Here is a 17185-nt window from a genome sequence, read left to right on the forward strand (position 1 = left end):
GCTGCCACGACTCGGCCGACAAAGTCTCGGTCAGTCTAAATAACGGACCTGCATTTATTTCTCGATCTGAGCACGTTTTAAAATCAAATTTTACATTTTTTGTCCAATTCGAACGAAATTTGGCCAAAACATCCCTTCGGTATTCAAATGAAGTATCCTCACAAAAAAACTACCCTCGACTCATTTTTCATCCCTCGAAGTGGAAAAACGTCAATTTTGGACCAAAAAACACCCCACCACGATTTTCTTCCTTCCCAAAGGACCCATAAATTTTTTCACCCTAAAAACCATCCCCAAAAAATTTTCAACCCCCAAATTAAAAAATCAAGTTTCGACCCATTTTCATCCCCCGAACCCAAACGAACATCATTCGAGATAAAAAAAACCACCCCCGACCCATTTTTCATCCCTCGAATGGAAAAAAACCTCCCTCTTCGACCAAAATCAACCCCGCTTCGATTTTCGTAATTCCGACGTCATCGAGTGATAGTCGGACACGAAAAACTACCCCTAAAAAATTTTCACCCCCTGAATCGAAAAATTTTTTTTTTCAGATTTTCATCCTCCCGACCCAAAAAATGATCTTCGAAGACAAAGAAAACTACCCTCGACAAATTTTCATCCCTTTCGGGCCAAAAAAAACTACCCTTAACCCGATTTCATACCCTAAATTTAAAAATGACAGAATCTCTTGGACCAAAAAACAACCCCTAACTCATCGTCATCCCTTATCCACAAAAACTACCCCTAATTTAAACCCCTAAATACAAAAACCACCCTAATTTTCATCCCCTAAATAAAAAAATGAGCAATTTTTCTCCCCACCCTAAACCCCTCTTTCCCAAAACATCCCGCTAGTTTGAAAGGGGGTCGGACCTTGGTGAAAATTCGAAAAATGTCGAAAAATCTTAATCTTGAAAATTTCGACCTTGAAAAAATTCCGAAAAATCTTGAAAATTTAGATCTTGAAAATCTTGACCTTGAAAAAAATTTTGAGATTCTTGGAAATTTCGATCTTGGAAAAATTTGACCTTGAAAATTTTTTGAAAATAGTGCAATTTTCGATCTTGGAAATATTTGACCTTGAAAAATTTCGAAAATCTTCAAAAATCTCGAAAAAAATTTTCAAAAAAACCTTCTCTTTTCTCCCCACCCAAAACCCCAACTTCCTAAATGGTCCCGATAGTTTGTCTGGGGCTTGGAGTTTGGGGAAAATTCGGAAAATTATGGAAATCTTGAAATTTTTGGAATCTTGAAAATTTTTGAAATATTGAAAAATTTTAATTTTTGGGGTAAAAATCTTGTTTTTTGGGAGGAAAAATCTTGTTTTTTGGGGAAAAAATCTTGTTTTTTGGGGTTAAAATCTTAATTTTTGGGGAAAAAAATCTTGTTTTTTGGGGTAAAAATCTTGAAAAATCTTGATTTTTGGGGGAAAAATCTTGTTTTTTGGGGGAAAAATCTTGTTTTTTGGGGTAAAAAATCTTGTTTTTTTTGGGGTAAAAGTCTTGAAAAATCTTGTTTTTTGTGGTAAAAATCTAGTTTTTTTGGGGGGAAAATTTTGAAAAATCTTGATTTTTTTAGGTAAAAATCTTGATTTTTTTGGGGTTAAAATCTTGATTTTTGGGGTTAAAATCTTGATTTTTGGAGTGAAAATCTTGAAAAATCTTGTTTTTTTGGGGAAAAAAATCTTGTTTTTTAGCGAAAAAATCTTGTTTTTTGGGGAAACATCTTGAAAAATCTTGATTTTTGGGGTTAAAATCTTGAGTTTTTGGGGAAAAATCTTGAAAAATCTTGATTTTTTGGTGTAAAAATCTTGAAAAATCTTGAAAAATCTTGATTTTTTGGGGTTAAATTTTTGATTTTTGGGTTTAAAATCTTCATTTTTGGGGTTAAAATCTTGATTTTTGGGGTGAAAATCTTGAAAAATCTTGTTTTTTAGGGGAAAAATCTTGTTTTTTGGGAAAAAATCTTGAAAAATCATGATTTGTGGGGTTAAAATCTTGGGTTTTTGGGGGAAAATCTTGAAAAATCTTGAAAAATCTTGATTTTTTGGGGTTAAAATATTGATTTTTGGGGTTAAAATCTTGAGTTTTTGGGGTAAAATCTTGAAAAAACTTGAAAAATCTTGATTTGCTGGAGTGAATGTCTTGATTTTTGGGGAAAAATCTTTAAAATCTTGCGCTTTTTGGGGTTAAAATCTTGAAGAATCTTGAAAAATCTTGAAAAATCTTGAAAAATCTTGGAAAATCTTGGAAAATCTTGACAAAATTCTTCAAAATTTTCAAACATCTTCAAAAATCTTCATAAAGTTTAACAAAATTTCGACAAAAAAAAGTGACCTTGTGAAAAATCTTCAAAATCTTTAAAAAATCTTTAAAAAATCTTCAAAAAATCTTCAAAAAACTTACAAATTTTTAAAAATCTTCAAGGATTTTCAAAAATCTTCTCAAAATTTCGAAAAAAACGTGACCTTGACAAAAATTCTCAAAAAATCTTCAAAAATCTTCAAAAATCTTCAAAGCTTTCAAAAGTCTTCAAAATTTAAAAAAATCTTCAAAAAGTTTCACAACATTTCGGAAAAAAACGTGACCTTGAAAAATATACCTTGAAAAATATATTCCAAAATCTTTAACAATCTTCAAGAATCTTGAAAAAATCTTCAAAGATCTTCAAAAATCTTCAAAATTTTCAAATTAGTCATTCTGGAATCCAGTGATTTTGAAAATATGGTTAACTTTAAAAAATGATGACCTTGAAAATAGATAACCTTGAGATTATGGTGACCTTGAAAAAACAATGGCAAACTTTGAAATATAATGGAAATTGTCACCATGTCACAACACCAATGACGGCAAATGTGTTTTGGGAAATTTAAGAAATTTTGGGAAATCTTGGGAAATCGTGGGAAATGATGGCAAATGATGAGAAATAGCGACAAATATTAGGAAATTTGGGGGAATCTTTTGAAATCTAGGAAAACCGTGGAAAATTGTGCGAAATCATGGGAAACCTTTGAAAATGACGGGAAATGATTTTTGGGATAACTTTTGGGGACTTTTGGAAAATCTTCTGAAAATGACGGGAAATGACGGGAACTGTGTTTTGGTCCATTTTGGGAAATTCTGGGAAATCTTGGGAAATCGTGGGAAATGATAGGAAATGACGAGAAATGACATGAAATAATGGGAAATGTTTTGAAATCTTGAGAAATCCTAGAAAAGTGTGGGAAATCATGGGAAACGTTGGATGATGACGGGAAATGAATTTTTGGATAATTTTTGGGAACTTATGAAAAATCTTTTGGAAATGACAGGAAATGACGGGAAATGGGTTTTGGGAAATTTTGGGAAATTCTGGGAAATTCTGGGAAATCCTGGGAAATCGTGGCAAATCGTAGGAAATGACGGGAAATGATGGGAAATGACAAGAAATCACAAGAAATTTTCGGAAATCTTGAAATCTCGAGAAATCCAAGCAAATTGTGGGAAAGCATGACAAACATTGCGAAATGACGGGAAATGGTTTTTGGGACATGTTTTGAAGACTTTTGGAAAATCTTGGGAAATGACGCCAAAAGACGGGAAATGTGTTTTGGGAAATTTTGGGAAATTCTGGGGAATCTTAGGAAATCTAAGGAAATCGTAGGAAATGACGGGAAATGTTGGGAAACAATGGAAAATGGTGACAAATCTTCAAAACTCCTTGAAAACAATGATTTTGATAATGGCCTAACCTTGAAAATGGCCTGCCTTTGATAATGGCCTGATTTTGAAAATGGCCTAACCTTGAAAATGGCCTGCCTTTGATAATGGCCTGATCTTGAAAATGGCCTAACCTTGAAAATGGCCTGCCTTTGATAATGGCCTGATCTTGAAAATGTCCTAACCTTGAAAATGGCATAACCTTGAAAATGGCATAACCTTGAAAATGGCATAACCTTGAAAACGGCATAACCTTGAAAATGGCATAACCTTGAAAAATGGCATAACCTTGAAAATGGCATAACCTTGAAAATGGCATAACCTTGAAAATGGCATAACCTTGAAAATGGCATAACCTTGAAATGGCATAACCTTGAAAATGGCATAACCTTGAAAATGACATGGCCTTGAAAATGGCCCGAGCTCGAAAACGGACCTTGAAAATTGCGTGACCTTGAAAATGGCGCTAATCAACATCTTCTGACCTTCTGTACAACACCCAAGATGCAGTCTTACCAAAAAAATTCCTTTCAAGCAGATTTTGCTTTTTCGAGTTGACTCCAATTCGGAGATCGGGTCTAGGTGCACTCATTGGACGGACCTCCGCTTTTTGCGTGAGCCGAGACTCGTCAGAAACGAACTTTGTCATTTTTTCGTAAAAATCGTTCTTTTCATAGTTAAAACTCGCAGGAGGCATTCAGGCAAGCGAATGAGATGGGAATGAGATGGGAATGAGACGCCTATGAAAAAAATTTTACTATAAAAAAAATTTAAAGAAATTAAAAAATTTAAAAATTAACAAATAAAAAAAATCAACCAAGTTTATTAATAACTAACATTACATATGCAAACATTTTTAAAGAGTTAGTGGTCCTGGGAGTGTGGCTTGTCAGATTTTTCTCCCCTTAGTTGGAGAATCGTCTGTCGTTTTTGACAGCAGAACCGCCTGAACACTAGGAAGCACTCTTCCTTGAGTCATGACTTTCCACCTTTAAGAAACTCAAGGCCGAAGGAGAAAATATGAAAATTAATTGTTAAAAAGTGTTTGCATATGTAATGTTAGTTATTAATAAACTTGGTTGATTTTTTTTTTTTCAAAGTTCTTTGTCATCCAAAAGCAATCAGCTACCCTTCGGAGGACACCCATGATGCCATTTTACCAAAAAAAATCCGTTTCCGGCAGATTTTGCGTTTGACTCCAGTTCGGAGATCGGGTCTAGGTGCGCTCGTAGGCCGGACCACCGTTCTATTCGTGAGCCGAGGCTCGTTTGAAACGGACTTAGTCATTTTTTCGTAAAAATCGCTTTTTCATAGTTAAAACTCGCAAACGGCATCCAGGCAGGCGAATGAGTGCTGTTTGAGAAGCTTATGACCATCAAAGGGTGAGGGGTGAGAAATGGACCGACATTTTGTCGCCAAGGTCGAATTTGTCTCGGTTATCACCGTCAAACGGCATTCAGGCAAGCGTAAGCCATGCGTATGAGACGCCTATGACCGTCCAAAACATGAGGTGTGTGAAATGGCCTTTGTCATTTTTTTTTTTTTTTTTTTTAGAAAAAAAATGGAATTCGTCATACTTATAAATTACAAGCGGCATTCAGGCAAGCTTTATAGATGCGTATGAGACGCCTATGACTCTCTAAGAGGTGAAGAGTGAGAAATGGACCGCCATATTGTCGCCAATAACAAGTCAAGATCGAGGGAGTAACTATGACTCCCTATCAACAAATAGTCAAGGTCGAGGGAGTAACTATAACTTCCTATCAATAAATTTTCAAGGTCGAGGGAGTAATGATGACTTCCTATCAATAACTTGTCAAGGTCGAGGGAGTAACTATGACTCCCTATCAATTACTAGGTAAGGTAGAGGGAGTAAATATGACTTCCTATCAATAACTAGTTGAAGTCGAGAAAGTAATTATGACTTCCCATCAATAACTTAGCAAAGTCGAGGGAGTAACCATGACTCACTACGGCTAATATTTTCAAGTCATGACCCAGGCCAAGGTCAGGTCAGGTCAGGTCAGGTCAGGTCAGGTCAGGTCAGGTCAGGTCAAGCCAGGAAGCGTCTGTCCCATAATGGGCGGCTCCCCTGGTCAGCGTCTGACCCGGAGCGGGCGGCTGAAGAAACGCTGGCAGGAGCTCTAAAATGCTTAAGAAACAATAATGGATCTTAATAAAATGAAAGAAACTTACGGGCAGTCGGAACTCGGAACTGACAGTCCCGGCACGGGAGAGGTGGTCAAGCAGGCCGATCCCGGGTCGTCATCCAGAGACTGCGAGGCGTTTGTGGTGGGTGACCAGGCCGCAGCGTCTACTAGTGATACTGGAAAAGAAGAGAAAATGATGAGTGAGATGCTCGTTATCGACGCAGAAAAAGAGATTTTCGCAAGGAAACCCAGAGTAGTAAGGTCTCCGGCTAAGGAGATAACAAGAGAAACCACAGAAGAATCCGTTCTCTTAACACCTACAAGGGTTAGGGCCGCAACATGGGGATGTAGCGTGAGAGGAACCGTCGCCCAGATGGAAGGCGAATATGCCAAGAAAAGGAAATATACGGAAGATAGCCCACCAAAGACGCAAGTTACGAGCATAACAGAGGTAGAACATAAACTTATCTCGAAACTGAGGTCTAAGACAGATGACCTTAATAAATTTGTCAAGGAGAACAAAAACGTACATAAGGAGATTAAAGCATGGGCGACAGAAATAAATAGTATAGTTAATAGGGTGACTAATGAGTATAAGAATGAAAAGGAAATGATATCAGAAAGACGGCAGAAAGCAGAGGAACGCATAAAGAACCAAGAAGAAATAATAAGGACACTTAAACATGATATTATTTATATGAAAGAAGAGCAAATGCGGCATCTGGAACAAATAAAAAAGTTAGAGAAAGAACTCGCCAGACAAGTGAGTAAAGAGGGACAGAATGGAGGAACAATAGAACCACAGTTCGATTTAAACGAAATAGAAATATCTACGTATGAAGAGTTCGTTAATGTACAGGACAAAAATTGGACCCCATCCAGTTTTGTATGTACAGAAATTAAGATTGAAGACCCGGCAAAGTGTAATGATGGAAATATGATCCTTTTCATAGACATAGAACCTAAACGAAGGACAAGAATAAGTAAAATGTTTCTGAACAGATATCCAGAACTTTTACATGGAGAAAAAATCGAATGTCAAGGAGGAAGTTATGTCGCAATTGAACAGACTGTATCTTACCTAATACAAAAAACACAAAAGAAGATGACAAGAAGACTAACGACTGTATATTATGACCCAACCAAGCAAGACGGTAGGACGGAACAAGATGTTTTCCATATACTAAAGGAAATGACAAAAATAATAAACACGGCGGAGGAGAAGATGGCGACGATAGTCTGTCCGGTAGGTATACTCGGTGAGAAATTTAGAAAAATGGCAGAAGTGAATTATCACAATATGGGATACAAAATCAATATAATATTGAGTAGACGAAATGATAAAGAAGAAGAGAGACAAAGGAAAAAAAGAGGAGAAGCAATCCTCATACGAAAAGATGACTCGTCATATGCTGATACAGTAAGGAAACTAAAAGAAGGGCTGAAAGAGGAACAGCTAGTTAAGGAAAATATAAAAGGAGTACGGAAAACAAAAAACGGGGAACTTCTTATCAAGATAGCAAAAGAGGACACAAACACGAATGACAAGATTAAAGAGATATTCGAAGGACGGAAAGCAATTTCGTTAGGAGGAGTCAGAACAAAAGTACTCCATGTAAGGGACCTAGACATTACAATAGAGACGGGGGAGATAGAGGAAGCATTGAAAGACGCAGGATACATTAGTATACCCGAAAAATTTATTGTCAAATCAGTTCGACCTACTAAAAATGAGAATAAAATTGCAACGTTATTAGTAGCAGAAGAAGACGCCAATAGACTATTAAAAATGGGCAAAGTCAAGATAGGCTTTGAGATCTGTCGAATAGAAGAAAGAATAACACTGAGAAGATGTTACAAGTGTTGGCAATACGACCATCAAGCCAAGGAATGCACGGGGGAAGACAGAAAGGACATATGCCAGCGGTGCACGAAAGAAGGGCACATAGCCAGAGACTGCCAAGAGATACCTTATTGCCCACTGTGCAATGAACAAGGACATCAGGCTGGAAGCGGTAAGTGCAGGTCCTTTATAAGGGCCTTGACCGCTGCCAAAGACAAAAGGAAAAAATAAAATTCAAGCTGTTACAGCTAAATGCGAACTGTAGCAAGGCAGCACACGATGTTGCCTATGCTACGGTCAAAAGAGACAGCTACGACTTTATGATTGTCTCCGAACCCAATATATCTATGTGCAGCAGGAAAAGTAATATCTATATGAATAGAGAAGAAACCACGGCCATAATCAAGACTAGCTTAAATCAGCAAGTCACCAATATCCAGATGGGGAACTGCTACGTATGTGTAGAAACCAGAGAGTATGTGATGTTTAGTGTATACATAAGTCCTAATAGCTCTTTTGAAACCTTTTTGGAAAATATGAAAGAATTACAAAATGCGGTGATGGTAACGAAGAAGTTAGACAAGAAACTGATAGTGGCCGGAGACTTCAATGCTAAACATATGTACTGGGGAGGTAAAGTAACAGATCGCAGGGGAGAAACAGTATTGGAATGGACATTTGCTCTGGACTTGAATATACTCAATGATGGAAAAGAACCAACACTCATACGACCTAATGGAATTTCATATGTAGACCTGACTATAGTCGATAACAATATAATGGATAAGAACCCGAGATGGTGTGTGTTGAAAAATGAATTGTCACTGAGCGATCATCAAGCCATAAAACTAGATATTACGACAACGCAAACACGAATAAATACATATAGATACGGCAATACTAACTTAGAAAAGATGGAGAGAATATTTCGAGATAATATTTCAAACCACGCGGAATTGGGAACATGTAGGGAAGAACTGATTAAAGCTTACGAACAGAGCACTCCTCGCGTTAGAGTAGACAAAGGAGGTGGCATGCCGTACTGGTGGACTGACTCCATACAAAGATTGATTTCTGAAGTGCACAAGAAAAGGAAAGAATTCCAAAAGGAGACAAGATCTGAAGAACAACGAACAATAAAGAAAAACACGTATAAAATCGCAAAGAGGAAACTGTGCAAAGAAATAGCTGCTGAAAAGAAAAAGGGATGGAAAGAACTCTGCGATCGGCTAGATGAAGATGTATACGGAGATGGCTACAAAATAGTGATGGCACAATTACGATATACGGCACCAAAAATTGCACTAACTCCCAAAGAACGCGTCACTCAGTTTAACAAACTCTTTGTGACCGATATCGACACATTCCCGAAACAACAAAAAGAAATTGAAGAAAATAAACAATTAATAACGGCGGAAGAACTACAAGCGGCAACGAGGAAAATCAAATCAAGAAAAGCACCCGGACCAGATGGACTTCCACCAGAGGTGATCAAACATATGGTTAACGCGAACTCAGAATATTTTCTTCGAATCTTCAACCAAATGCTGAACGACAATATCTTTCCGGATATCTGGAAAATTACGAAGTTGATACTGCTAGAAAAGCCGAAAAAGAATCCTCAGGACCAAACCAAGTACAGGCCTATTTGCTTGATAGACGCATTAGCGAAGGTTTATGAAAATATAATAAATACGCGACTAATAACGGAGATACAAAGCTTAGGAGGATTCAGTGAATATCAATTTGGGTTTCGACAAGGTAGGACGACAGTAGATGCCATAACTAAGGTGGTACAAACAGCCAGAGAAGCCAAAAATAAAAACATGTGGTGTGCCCTTATAACAATCGATATCAAAAATGCATTTAATCAGGCCTCTTGGGAGAAGATAATAACAAAATTAAAGAACCGCGGGGTGAGCGAGTACTTGGTCAACACGATAGCGTCGTATTTATCCGAAAGGAAAATTCAAATTTCCCCAAAACAAAAAGAACACATAGGGGGCGGCGTTCCACAGGGTTCGGTTCTCGGACCGACCTTGTGGAACGTCTTGTACGACGACATATTCGAATGCACAACGGTAGAAGGAATGAGTATGCTAGGGTATGCTGATGATTTAGCCGCTCTGGTTACTGCAACCACAAAAGAAAACTTAATGATCAAAGGAGATGAAGTGTTGCATTCAATTAGACTGTGGCTACAGACGAATAAACTTGAAGTAGCGAAGGATAAGGTTATGGCAATAGTCCTGAACAATAGAAATGACAAAGACATATATTTTGATTTAGACGATACGACAATTACAACTGTTAAAAAAGTGACATATTTGGGCATAATATTAGACAGAGGTCTTACCTTTGGTCCACATCTCAGGCATGTTTGTGGCAAAGCGAGTAGGACGGCAAACGCAGTCTCTGCCATACTTCCTAATATTCGAGGTCCCAGGGGTTCGAAACGAAGGGTACTGGCTCTCTCGATGCAATCAGTCCTGCTGTATGGTGCACCTATATGGGCAGAAGTAACAAATAAAGTAGTACATAGGAATATCATATTAAGAGCACAAAGAATAATGGCACTCAGAGTAGCATCGGCATACAGGACGGTCTCAACAGACGCCGCTATGGTGATCTCGAGCCTGGTACCCGTACACCTTCTCGCACAAGAACGTAAGAGGATTTATGAAAGGAAACAAAAAGGGGAGGAAATAAACAGGCAAGAGGAGAGAGATAGGACAATCGGTATGTGGCAAGCAGAGTGGGATGCATCAGGGGCAGGCAGGTGGACTTACAAGCTAATCCCAAACATATGCAACTGGGTGAAAAGAAAACACGGCGAAATTACCTTTTATCTAACCCAGATATTAACAGGCCATGGGGTGTTTGCAACATACAGGAAAAGGATCAGTAAACAAGATAACAGCAGATGCGTGTATTGCGAGGAGGAAGAAGATAACCCGAAACACACAATAGTACACTGCAGAAGATGGCAACAACAGCGAGAGGAGCTTATAAGATGGGTAGAAGGTGATTTAGAGTTGGAGAAAGTGATCGAAGCCATGCTGAGAGATGAGAACACTTGGAAAAATATTAATAACATAATAGTGACAATAATGCGGCAAAAGGAAGAAGACGAAGTTAGGAAAGAAAAAGAAGTAGGATGAAAGACAAGGCGCCTGTTGGTGTAAGGTCCAAACGACGGGGACACCACAGTAACGCCAGGAGGAGAGAGGAGTTTTAGTGGGTATACAATCTCTAGAGAGATTGGTCAGGTCAGGTCAGGTCAGGTCAGGTCAGGTCAGGTCAGGTCAGGTCAGGTCAGGTCAGGTCAGGTCAGGTCAGGTCAGGTCAGGTCAGGTCAGGTCAGGTCAGGTCAGGTCAGGTCAGGTCCTCGGGGGAGAAGCCAAACTCCTACCGGGCGCGTCCCCCACGTGGCGGATAGGGGAATGCCCTCACCGGCTTGCCGGCGGGTAGTGGTGAAATAAAATAGCCACCGCGGACCAAATAGAGCAACGGAGGAGACAACCTCCAGGAATAAAAAACAAGACAACAACTCTGGCGCGAACAAGGACATGGATTGGGTTATAGTTAGTGAGTATGGGTGGCTCTTGGTACAAAGCTCCCTCACCACGTCAAGGTGGCCACCCATCGAGGGAGGACTAACGTACTGACATTGGCAATGGACCGGACAATGATTTGTGTGAAGGAACGGAAGGGTTAGGGGTCTTCCCTTTCCTGTTCTTATCTATCAGACCTCTATTAAAGCCAGGAAGCGTCTGTCCCATAATGGGCGGCTCCCCTGGTCAGCGTCTGACCCGGAGCGGGCGGCTGAAGAAACGCTGGCAGGAGCTCTAAAATGCTTAAGAAACAATAATGGATCTTAATAAAACGAAAGAAACTTACGGGCAGTCGGAACTCGGAACTGACAGTCCCGGCACGGGAGAGGTGGTCGAGCAGGCCGATCCCGGGTCGTCATCCAGAGACTGCGAGGCGTTTGTGGTGGGTGACCAGGCCACAGCGTCTACTAGTGTTACTGGAAGAGAAGAAAAAATGATGAGTGAGATGCTCGTTATCGACGCAGAAAAAGAGATTTTCGCAAGGAAACCCAGAGTAGTAAGGTCTCCGGCTAAGGAGGTAACAAGAGAAACTACAGAAGAATCCGTTCTTTTAACACCTACAAGGGTTAGGGCCGCAACATGGGGATGTAGTGTGAGAGGAACCGTCGCCCAGATGGAAGGCGAATATGCCAAGAAAAGGAAATATGTGGAGGATAGCCCGCCAAAGACGCAAGTTACGAGCATAACCGAGGTAGAACATAAACTTATCTTGAAACTGAGGTCTAAGACAGATGACCTTAATAAATTTGTCAAGGAGAACAAAAACGTACATAAGGAGATTAAAGCATGGGCGACAGAAATAAATAGTATAGTTAATAGGGTGACTAATGAGTATAAGAATGAAAAGGAAATAATATCAGAAAGACGGCAGAAAGCAGAGGAACGCATAAAGAACCAAGAAGAAATAATAAGGACACTTAAACATGATATTATCTATATGAAAGAAGAGCAAATCCGGCATCTGGAACAAATAAAAAAGTTAGAGAAAGAGCTCGCCAGACAAGTGAGTAAAGAGGGACAGAATGGAGGAACAATAGAACCACAGTTCGATTTAAACGAAATAGAAATATCTATGTATGAAGAGTTCGTTAATGTACAGGACAAAAATTGGACCCCATCTAGTTTTGTATGTACAGAAATTAAGACTGAAGACCCGGCAAAGTGTAATGATGGAAATATGATCCTTTTCATGGACATAGAACCTAAACGAAGGACAAGAATAAGTAAAATGTTTCTGAACAGATATCCAGAACTTTTACATGGAGAAAAAATCGAATGTCAAGGAGGAAGTTATGTCGCAATTGAACAGACTGTATCTTACCTAATACAAAAAACACAAAAGAAGATGACAAGAAGACTAACGACTGCATATTATGACCCAACCAAGCAAGACGGTAGGACGGAACAAGATGTTTTCCATATACTAAAGGAAATGACAAAAATAATAAACATGGCGGAGGAGAAGATGGCGACGATAGTCTGCCCGGTAGGTATACTCGGTGAGAAATTTAGAAAAATGGTAGAAGTGAATTATCACAATATGGGATACAAAATCAATATAATATTGAGTAGACGAAATGATAAAGAAGAAGAGAGACAAAGGAAAAAAAGAGGAGAAGCAATCCTCATACGAAAAGATGACTCCGTGTCATATGCTGATACAGTAAGGAAACTAAAAGAAGGGCTGAAAGAGGAACAGCTAGTTAAGGAAAATATAAAAGGAGTACGGAAAACAAAAAACGGGGAACTTCTTATCAAGATAGCAAAAGAGGACACAAAGACAAATGACAAGATTAAAGAGATATTCGAAGGACGGAAAGCAATCTCGTTAGGAGGAGTCAGAATAAAAGTACTCCATGTAAGAGACCTAGACATTACAACAGAGACGGGGGAGATAGAGGAAGCATTGAAAGACGCAGGATGTATTAGTATACCCGAAAAATTTATTGTCAAATCAGTTCGACCGACTAAAAATGAGAATAAAATTGCAACGTTATTAGTAGCAGAAGAAGACGCCAACAGACTATTAAAAATGGGCAAAGTCAAGATAGGCTTTGAGATCTGTCGAATAGAAGAAAGAATAACACTGAGAAGATGCTACAAGTGTTGGCAATACGACCATCAAGCCAAGGAATGCACGGGTGAAGACAGAAAGGACATATGCCAGCGGTGCACGAAAGAGGGGCACAAAGCCAGAGACTGCCAAGAGATACCTCATTGCCCATTGTGCAACGAACAAGGACATCAGGCTGGAAGCGGTAAGTGCAGGTCCTTTATAAGGGCCTTGACCGCTGCCAAAGACAAAAGGAAAAAATAAAATTCAAGCTGTTACAGCTAAATGCGAACTGTAGCAAGGCAGCACACGATGTTGCCTATGCTACGGTCAAAAGAGACAGCTACGACTTTATGATTGTCTCCGAACCCAATATATCTATGTGCAGCAGGAAAAGTAATATCTATATGAATAGAGAAAAAACCACGGCCATAATCAAGACTAGCTTAAATCAGCAAGTCACCAATATCCAGATGGGGAACTGTTACGTATGTGTAGAAACCAGAGAGTATGTGATGTTTAGTGTATACATAAGTCCTAATAGCTCTTTTGAAACCTTTCTGAAAAATTTGAAAGAATTACAAAATGCGGTGTTGGTAACGAAGAAGTTAGATAAGAAACTGATAGTGGCCGGAGACTTCAATGCTAAACATATGTACTGGGGAGGTAAAGTAACAGATCGCAGGGGAGAAACAGTATTGGAATGGACATTTGCTCTGGACTTGAATATACTCAATGATGGAAAAGAACCAACACTCATAAGACCTAATGGAATTTCATATGTAGACCTGACTATAGTCGATAACAATATAATGGATAAGAACCCGAGATGGTGTGTGTTGAAAAATGAATTGTCACTGAGCGATCATCAAGCCATAAAACTAGATATTACGACAACGCAAACACGAATAAATACATATAGATACGGCAATACTAACTTAGAAAAGATGGAGAGAATATTTCGAGATAATATATCAAACCACGCGGAATTGGGAACATGTAGGGAAGAACTGATTAAAGCTTACGAACAGAGCACTCCTCGCGTTAGAGTAGACAAAGGAGGTGGCATGCCGTACTGGTGGACTGACTCCATACAAAGATTGATTTCTGAAGTGCACAAGAAAAGGAAAGAATTCCAAAAGGAGACAAGATCTGAAGAACAACGAACAATAAAGAAAAACACGTATAAAATCGCAAAGAGGAAACTGTGCAAAGAAATAGCTGTTGAAAAGAAAAAGGGATGGAAAGAACTCTGCGATCGGCTAGATGAAGATGTATACGGAGATGGCTACAAAATAGTGATGGCACAATTACGATATACGGCACCAAAAATTGCACTAACTCCCAAAGAACGCGTCACTCAGTTTAACAAACTCTTTGTGACCGATATCGACACATTCCCGAAACAACAAAAAGAAATTGAAGAAAATAAACAATTAATAACGGCGGAAGAACTACAAGCGGCAACGAGGAAAATCAAATCAAGAAAAGCACCCGGACCAGATGGACTTCCACCAGAGGTGATCAAACATATGGTTAACGCGAACTCAGAATATTTTCTTCGAATCTTCAACCAAATGCTGAACGACAATATCTTTCCGGATATCTGGAAAATTACGAAGTTGATACTGCTAGAAAAGCCGAAAAAGAATCCTCAGGACCAAACCAAGTACAGGCCTATTTGCTTGATAGACGCATTAGCGAAGGTTTATGAAAATATAATAAATACGCGACTAATAACGGAGATACAAAGCTTAGGAGGATTCAGTGAATATCAATTTGGGTTTCGACAAGGTAGGACGACAGTAGATGCCATAACTAAGGTGGTACAAACAGCCAGAGAAGCCAAAAATAAAAACATGTGGTGTGCCCTTATAACAATCGATATCAAAAATGCATTTAATCAGGCCTCTTGGGAGAAGATAATAACAAAATTAAAGAACCGCGGGGTGAGCGAGTACTTGATCAACACGATAGCGTCGTATTTATCCGAAAGGAAAATTCAAATTTCCCCAAAACAAAAAGAACACATAGGGGGCGGCGTTCCACAGGGTTCGGTTCTCGGACCGACCTTGTGGAACGTCTTGTACGACGACATATTCGAATGCACAACGGTAGAAGGAACGAGTATGCTAGGGTATGCTGATGATTTAGCCGCTCTGGTTACTGCAACCACAAAAGAAAACTTAATGATCAAAGGAGATGAAGTGTTGCATTCAATTAGACTGTGGCTACAGACGAATAAACTTGAAGTAGCGAAGGATAAGGTTATGGCAATAGTCCTGAACAATAGAAATGACAAAGACATATATTTTGAGTTAGACGATACGACAATTACAACTGTTAAAAAAGTGACATATTTGGGCATAATATTAGACAGAGGTCTTACCTTTGGTCCACATCTCAGGCATGTTTGTGGCAAAGCGAGTAGGACGGCAAACGCAGTCTCTGCCATACTTCCTAATATTCGAGGTCCCAGGGGTTCGAAACGAAGGGTACTGGCTCTCTCGATGCAATCAGTCCTGCTGTATGGTGCACCTATATGGGCAGAAGTAACAAATAAAGTAGTACATAGGAATATCATATTAAGAGCACAAAGAATAATGGCACTCAGAGTAGCATCGGCATACAGGACGGTCTCAACAGACGCCGCTATGGTGATCTCGAGCCTGGTACCCGTACACCTTCTCGCACAAGAACGTAAGAGGATTTATGAAAGGAAACAAAAAGGGGAGGAAATAAACAGGCAAGAGGAGAGAGATAGGACAATCGGTATGTGGCAAGCAGAGTGGGATGCATCAGGGGCAGGCAGGTGGACTTACAAGCTAATTCCAAACATATGCAATTGGGTGAAAAGAAAACACGGCGAAATTACCTTTTATCTAACCCAGATATTAACAGGCCACGGCGTGTTTGCAACATACAGGAAAAGGATCAGTAAACAAGATAACAGCAGATGCGTGTATTGCGAGGAGGAAGAAGATAACCCGAAACACACAATAGTACACTGCAGAAGATGGCAACAACAGCGAGAGGAGCTTATAAGATGGGTAGAAGGTGATTTAGGGTTGGAGAAAGTGATCGAAGCCATGCTGAGAGATGAGAACACTTGGAAAAATATTAACAACATAATAGTGACAATAATGCGGCAAAAGGAAGAAGACGAAGTTAGGAAAGAAAAAGAAGTAGGATGAAAGACAAGGCGCCTGTTGGTGTAAGGTCCAAACGACGGGGACACCACAGTAACGCCAGGAGGAGAGAGGAGTTTTAGTGGGTATACAATCTCTAGAGAGATTGGAGTCCCACACTACCCCCGTACCTGGGGGCGTGCGTAAAGCATTTCTCCTCGTTTATAAAAAAAAAAAAAAAAAGGTCAGGTCAGGTCAGGTCAGGTCAGGTCAGGTCAGGTCAGGTCAGGTCAGGTCAGGTCAGGTCAGGTCAGGTCAGGTCAGGTCAGGTCAGGTCAGGTCAGGTCAGGTCAGGTCAGGTCAGGTCAGGTCAGGTCAGGTCAGGTCAGGTCAGGTCAGGTCAGGTCAGGTCAGGTCAGGTCAGGTCAGGTCAGGTCAGGTCAGGTCAGGTCAGGTCAGGTCAGGTCAGGTCAGGTCAGGTCAGGTCAGGTCAGGTCAGGTCAGGTCAGGTCAGGTCAGGTCAGGTCAGGTCAGGTCAGGTCAGGTCAGGTCAGGTCAGGTCAGGTCAGGTCAGGTCAGGTCAGGTCAGGTCAGGTCAGGTCAGGTCAGGTCAGGTCAGGTCAGGTCAGGTCAGGTCAGGTCAGGTCAGGTCAGGTCAGGTCAGGTCAGGTCAGGTCAGGTCAGGTCAGGTCAGGT

General features: G+C 40.0%; 1 protein-coding gene across 1 annotated transcript; it reads left to right on the forward strand.

Moving 5' to 3' along the window:
• Positions 1-11564: 11564 nt before the first annotated feature.
• Positions 11565-16555, forward strand: LOC135131863 (uncharacterized). The gene is made up of 2 exons (XM_064059710.1): positions 11565-13566; positions 13668-16555. The coding sequence occupies exons 1-2, from the start codon at positions 11565-11567 to the stop codon at positions 16553-16555; spliced, it is 4890 nt and encodes a 1629-aa protein (XP_063915780.1).
• The last annotated feature ends 630 nt before the right edge of the window (positions 16556-17185 follow it).

Source organism: Zophobas morio, unplaced genomic scaffold, assembly GCF_036711695.1.
Source record: "Zophobas morio isolate AGI-343-1 ecotype UQ-CSIRO unplaced genomic scaffold, CSIRO_AGI_Zmor_V1 ptg000021l, whole genome shotgun sequence".
NCBI lineage: Eukaryota > Metazoa > Arthropoda > Insecta > Coleoptera > Tenebrionidae > Zophobas > Zophobas morio.

Excerpts from the sequence above, each read along its gene's own strand:
- LOC135131863 (XM_064059710.1), top strand. The coding sequence starts at position 11,565 with ATGGATCTTAATAAAACGAAAGAAACTTACGGGCAGTCGGAACTCGGA. Across the intron at positions 13,567-13,667 it reads AGGACATCAGGCTGGAAGCG|CACACGATGTTGCCTATGCT; the intron begins GTAAGTGCAGGT and ends GTAGCAAGGCAG.